The following is a 6,000-nucleotide window of genomic DNA, read 5'->3' as shown; positions in this document are numbered from 1 at the left end:
GGTTTCACCATGTTGACCAGGATGGTCTCGATCTCTTGACCTCGTGATCCACCTGCCTCGGCCTCCCAAAGTGCTGGGATTACAGGCGTGAGCCACCGCGCCCGGCCCTGGGCAAGGGCTTTCTAAGGTAAAGAGTTGGTATGGGCACAGGAAGGTGTTAATAAGGGCCTCCAATGGGGTTGGGGGAGGATGGCTGGCACCATCCAGAGACAGCAGAGCCAAGGCCAGGCAGGTCTAAATTTGGACCACCTCAGCTGGGTGGTGGCTGACGCCCATAATCTCAGCACTTTGGGAGGCCGAGGCTGGCAGATCACTTGAGGTCAGGAGTTTGAGACCAGCCTGGCCAACATGGTGACACCCTGCCTCTACTAAAAATACAAAATTAGCTGTGTGTGCTGGCACACACCTGTAATCCCAGCTGCTCAGGAGGCTGAGGCACGAGAATCGCTTGAACCCAGGAGGCAGAGGTTGCAGTGAGCCAAGATGGTGCCACTGCACTCCAGCCTGGGCAACAGAGTGAGATTCCATCTCAAAAACAAACAAACAAACAAACAAAAATTTTTGGATCACCTCATCCCTAGAGGCCTCCTTATACCCTTTTCCCCAAAGCAACAGAACAAGTCAGGGTCCCATTTTTTCCCCTACACCTCGTCTTCCTTCTGTAGAAGTGACAGTGGCTGGCTGAGGTTGTGTGCTCAGGAATCATACACAACCTGGTTCAAACCCTGGCTCTGCCAGTTAATAATTTTGTGCTTTGGGAGTAGGGGTAACAGCAGTAACGCCTCAGAACGTTTTTTGAGTGGTTTACATTAAACAAATTAACAGGACCCACTATCAGACCAAGGAATTCTTCCTCCTACGGGTAGTGGGGAAAGGATGTGGGGCAGTGGGCTCCCTTCTCCTTCCAGCCTTCAATGTTTAGCTCAAATCCCACTTTAAAAAAAAAAGAGAGATAGGGTTTCACTTTGTTGCCCAGGATGGACTTGGACTCCTAGGCTCAAGTGATCCTCCCTGCTCAGCCTCCCAAGTAGTTTAGGACTACAGGTGCCTAAATCCCACCTGTGAAAGGAAGCCTGCCCTAACCACTTGTGTGCTCTCTGGGCTTGAATGATTCCAGAGCACAGAGCTAGAAGTAACTTTGAGGTAGTGTAGTACAAGCCCTGCATCCTAACAAGGGAAAGTGAAGCCCAGAAAAGGCAAGTGGCTTGTCCAAAGTCACACAGCTAAGTGATGTGTCTTTCAGTCCAGAGTCCACTGTTATACGTAATTTTCTAAAAAATGAGTCTTGCCATGGTTTTGTATTTCGTTTTTTTGAGATGGAGTTTTGCTCGTCGCCCAGGCTGGAGTGCAGTGGCGTGATTTCGGCTCACTGCCACCTCCGCCTCCTGGGTTCAAGCGATTCTCCTGCCTCGGCCTCCTGAGTAGCTGGGATTACAGCATGTGCCACCACACCCAGCTAATTTTTGTATTTTTAGTAGAGGCAGTGTTCCTCCATGTTGGTCAGGCTGGTCTCAAACTCCCAACCTCAGGTGATCCACCCACCTTGGCCTCCCAAAGTGCTGGGATTACAGGCGTGCACCACTGCGCCTGGCTGATGGTTTCGTATTTCTTGCGGATTTATCTTTTGGTTTTTGTCTCTTTTGGAGCAGAATCTGAAATTCTGTGGCCAGAATTGGCATCAGGGACAGATTTGGTTGCACACACACACACACACAAAATACTCAAAAGTACATGCTGCTAGCAAAAAGCCCTAGTGTTGCTTGGATTTTCTTTTATGGCTCTTGAAGAGTTGGGACAAATATCCTTGTCCCACTTGAGACAGAGTTTCACTCTGTTGCCCAGGCTAGAATGCAGTGGCATGGTCTCCCCTCATTGCAACCTCTGCCTCCGGGATTCAAGTGATTCTTGTGCCTCAGCCTCTCCAGTAGCTAGGATTACAGGTACCTGTCACCACGCCTGGCTAATTTTTTGTATTTTTAGTAGGGACAGGGTTTCACCATGTTGGCCAGGCTGGTCTCAAACTCCTGACCTCAAGTGATCTGCCCATCTTGGCCTCCCAAGGTGCTGGGATTACAAGTGTGAGCCACTGCACCCGGCCAGCTGGAAGCTTTCAAGCAGGCAAAGTCCGTAAACAGAGCATGCCTTTCGGCCACTGGAGAGAAGACACAGTCAAGAGAGACCTGAGCAGCTAGCCATTGACACCTTGCCTGCAGACAGGACCAAGCCCCTCAACCCACCTGGCTGGCTGGACACCTGCTGTGTGCACTTTTCCAGGACTGGAGGGGATCCAGCTTTCTGGCCAGTTACATCACTTCAGGACTGTCATCCTGGGTGGGAACCTATTAGGATGAACAGCCTTCGATCATTCCTACATACCCACCTGCCACTGGAAAGTGGTCCGAGTCTGTAGCAGGCCCCTGGGAAGCAGGAAGTGGTGGCGTGGAGAGAAGTGGTATGAAGCAGAGGTGGCAGCCCTCACCTGACCAGCTCTGGTGAAGGGGTCAGATGGGTCCACTGCACCCCACTGGCACCAGAAACAGTGCCGGGGGAACTGGGCCTGACTCAGTTCAGTGCCCCTCACTTCCCAATCCCCGCCCCTCCCCCAGCCTCCGTGGAAATAAACGAGAGAGGAGCCTGGTGAGGGGCATGTCATCATTTTAATGATGTGATCTTTGGTGTTTCCCTCATTAGCTGTAGACCATCCCCTCTTCTCCCAACACAATGCTTCTATGATGAGTTACAGACAGAAAGAAAATCACATTTTCATACTAAAAACAAAATGATCAGAGCCTTGATTTCTCCACTAGAAACTACACGTACAGTTAAGAGTCCACATGCAACACCGTAAGTCACAGACTGAGACCTCACATTCTGACCTGGCGTCTCCTCCCCTCCCCCAGCCTTGGGCTAGCTTTGCCCTAGGCTCAGGTAATACTGATACCCACAGGCGCTGCTCTGAGGGCCTTGGGGGGAGGAGGAGACTGGTGGACAAGCCCTGGGGGCCGGCCAGCCTACACCCCCGACTCCTGAGTGAGGACCTGCCCACTGTCCCTTGACTCCATCCTGTATCAGGCAAGCAGGCCACCCCTTACTCCACAGTAGTCCCCTATTGGTAAATGCCGGAAGTCCCTGTCCTCAGGAATCTGGGAGCCTGGCCCGACCCCTGTTGGTTTCAGTGGGTAAGACAACGAAGAGAGGCTGAAGCTCTGGAAGGCTCAGAGTTGGAGGTGGTTTCTCCAGGCCAGGCCACTCCTCCTCTTTCTGGGCTCCTGGTGGCCCTGCCCACCCAACAGGTGGACAGGGCAAAGCTGCCCCACCGGCCTCTGCTCAGGATGATTGGCCCAGATCTGGAAGACTGTTCACGTTCTGGAGGCTCTCTGTCCAGGGTTGAGTCCCCTGAGCCCATGTTACTAGGAGAAAGTGAGGTGCCTAGCAGAGATACCCACTTGCTCCTCCATTCACATTAAGCCCACAGTGTGGCTCTCCTGGGCTCCACATCCTGGAAGTTCTAATTCCCCGAGGCAGGCCTTGCCCATTTGACTGCCTCATGCCCACTGACTGACCTCCTCTCCACCCCAACCCTCCTCCTCCTGTTCCCTGATGCAGCCAGCAGCTCTTCCGCATGTCCAGTTCCCAGTCAGCTGTGAGGTCTGGTTTCTGCTTGGCGGTTGGAGGGGAGGCACCAGTGCAATGCTTTCTCTACCTGTTCCGTGGTTCTCCCCTGGGGCCTGCAGAGTCCCCCCTGCTGCCGCCCCCATCCGGAAGGTGGTTGTTATTGGTCAAGTCGCAGTGGAGGGTCGGTCCCTCAGCGCTGGGAAGGGAAACAGGAATAGGGACAGGGGAGGAAGAGGGCAGGGTTGGCTGGGTTGGCTCCCGCCCAGGGGTACCAGGTTGGTCCCAGGAAGCTGTCCGGGGGCTTAGGCCCCGCTCTGCCAGTTGCCCAGGCTCTGGAAGCAGTCCCCGAGAGGTGGAGGGCTGGGGTGAGGAGGTGCGGGCGACACCAGGTTCAGTGCCCGTCTGAGAGCTCCGGTGAATGCGGTGGCTGACGATGATGTTGTTGCCGAAGCCACCCATGGAGGCCATGGTGGTGCTCTGCTCCCGCTGCACCACGGCCGTCATGCCGCCCTCCGCCATCAGCCTCTGGATCCTGCTGAGCGCATCTTCTCCACTGGCACCATACTCTGAACCCTCACCTGGCAGGTACAAAGCAGAAGAGAGCAAATTGGCTGCTGGTCTGGGGCTCTGAGGCAGGCGGCAGCCACTGGGGGATTCTTGACTAAACGCAGGATAGAGAAAGACTCGCTCCAACACTGTGAAAACCAGTCTGAGTCTTGAAAAAGCTAGACAAAACTCCCCAAATGATCACAATCTGTACTTCTGTTTTACTGATGAGGAAACTGAGGCCTAGGACGGCCAGCTAAGAGGTAGCACTGGCCCAGAAGACAGGAAGTTGGCTTCAGTGAGTTCTCAGTACCAGTGGCAGCTTAGCATGCAAGGAGGCAGGTTTAGACAGCTGCCTTTGTCTGCCTGCTCCCTGTTGTGGAAACTCAGCAGACCTAAGGCTGGGCTGGGGTATGCCACCCTTTCTCTGGAAAGAGAGTAGGTACCCTATGGGTGTGGCCCAAAGGGAAACAGTCTGCTCTGCTTCATTACAACACTGTCTTCCTTCAGTGTAGTTCTGTGTTACCTCTTCAAAGCCCCTGAGGAAGCTGAGAGATTGTATTTTGTTTTGTTTTGACAGAGTCTCACTCTGTTGCCCAGACTGCAGTGCAGTGGTGCTAATCTCAGCTCACTGCAACCTCTGCCTCTGGGGTTCAAGAGATGTTCATGCCTCAGCCTCCCAAGTAGCTGGGATTACAACATGTGCCACCATGCCCAGCCTAATTTTTGTATTTTTAGTAGAGACGGGGTTTCCTCCTGTTGGCCAGGCTGGTCTCGAACTCCTGACCTCAGGTGATCCACCCGCCTTGGCCACCCAAAGTGCTAGAATTACAGGAGTGAGTCACCACACCTGGCCATATTTATTTTTTTTTTTGAAACAGAGTTTCGCTGTTGTTGCCCAGGCTGGAGTGCAATGGCACGATCTTGGCTCACTGCAACCTCTGCCTCCTGGGTTCAAGCCATTCTCCCACCTCAGCCTCCCGAGTAGCTGAGATTACAGGTGCCTGCCACCACTACAGACAGAGTTTCACCATGTTAGCTAGGCCAGTCTTGAACTCCTGACCTCAAGTGATCCGCCCACCTCAGCCCCCTAAAGTGCTGGGATTACAGGTGTGAGCCACCACATCCAGCTTTCATTTGGTTTTTTTTTGCTTTTTGAGATGGAGTTTTGCTCCTCCTGTCACCCAGGTTGGCTCACTGCAACCTCTGCCTCCCGGGTTCAAGTGATTCTCCTGCCTCAGTCTCCCAAGTAGCTGGGATTACAGGCATGTGCTAAAAACAAAAAAAAAGCTAATTTTTTTGTTTTTGTTTTTTTTTGAGAGGGAGTCTCACTCTGTTGCCCAGGCTGGAGTGCAGTGGCATAATCTTGGCTCACTGCAACCTCCACCTCCTGGGTTCAAGCGATTTTCCTGCCTCAGCCTCCTGAGTAGCTAGGATTATAGGTGCCCACCACATCTGGCTAATTTTTTGTATTTTTAGTAGAGACGGGGTTCCACTATGTTGGCCAGGCTGCTCTCGAACTGCTGACTTCAGGTGATCCGCCCACACCTAGGCTTCTCAAAGTGCTGGGATCACAGGCATGAGCCACCGCACCTGGTCAGAAGTTGAGAGTTTTAACTGTTCCCTGGAAGGGCTGTTTCCTTCTCTTCTTTCCCTTTACCCACTAATCTTCACAAACTATTCCCCAGCTACTGTTCTCCTAGGCTCAATGCCTGATGCCATATTTCCCTAAAGAGAGGCAACTGACCAGCATAGGCCCCAAGCTCCAACCTGCAGGCCTGGGGAGGGAGAGAAGGATCTGTCTCCTGCCCCCTCTCCAGAAAGGCCTGAGCATTCCCT

General features: G+C 53.1%; 1 protein-coding gene across 6 annotated transcripts in view; it reads right to left on the bottom strand.

The window, feature by feature from the left end:
• Positions 1-2,638: 2,638 nt before the first annotated feature.
• AMBRA1 (autophagy and beclin 1 regulator 1) overlaps positions 2,639-6,000 on the bottom strand; it is a 164,654-nt gene continuing 161,292 nt past the window's right edge. For all 6 annotated transcript variants that reach the window (XM_012452479.2, XM_012452481.2, XM_012452480.2 and 3 more), the window contains one exon: positions 2,639-4,193. In XM_012452479.2, coding sequence (XP_012307902.1) covers positions 3,700-4,193 — 494 coding nt within the window. In that variant the 3' untranslated portion in view covers positions 2,639-3,699. The remainder of the gene's footprint in view (positions 4,194-6,000) is intronic.

This window comes from Aotus nancymaae, unplaced genomic scaffold, assembly GCF_030222135.1.
Source record: "Aotus nancymaae isolate 86718 unplaced genomic scaffold, 86718_ANA_hifiasm-v0.15.2.pri h1tg000059l, whole genome shotgun sequence".
Lineage (NCBI taxonomy): Eukaryota > Metazoa > Chordata > Mammalia > Primates > Aotidae > Aotus > Aotus nancymaae.
The sequence above is the reverse complement of the archived record's forward strand: the minus strand, read 5'-3'. Positions and strand labels throughout refer to the sequence as shown.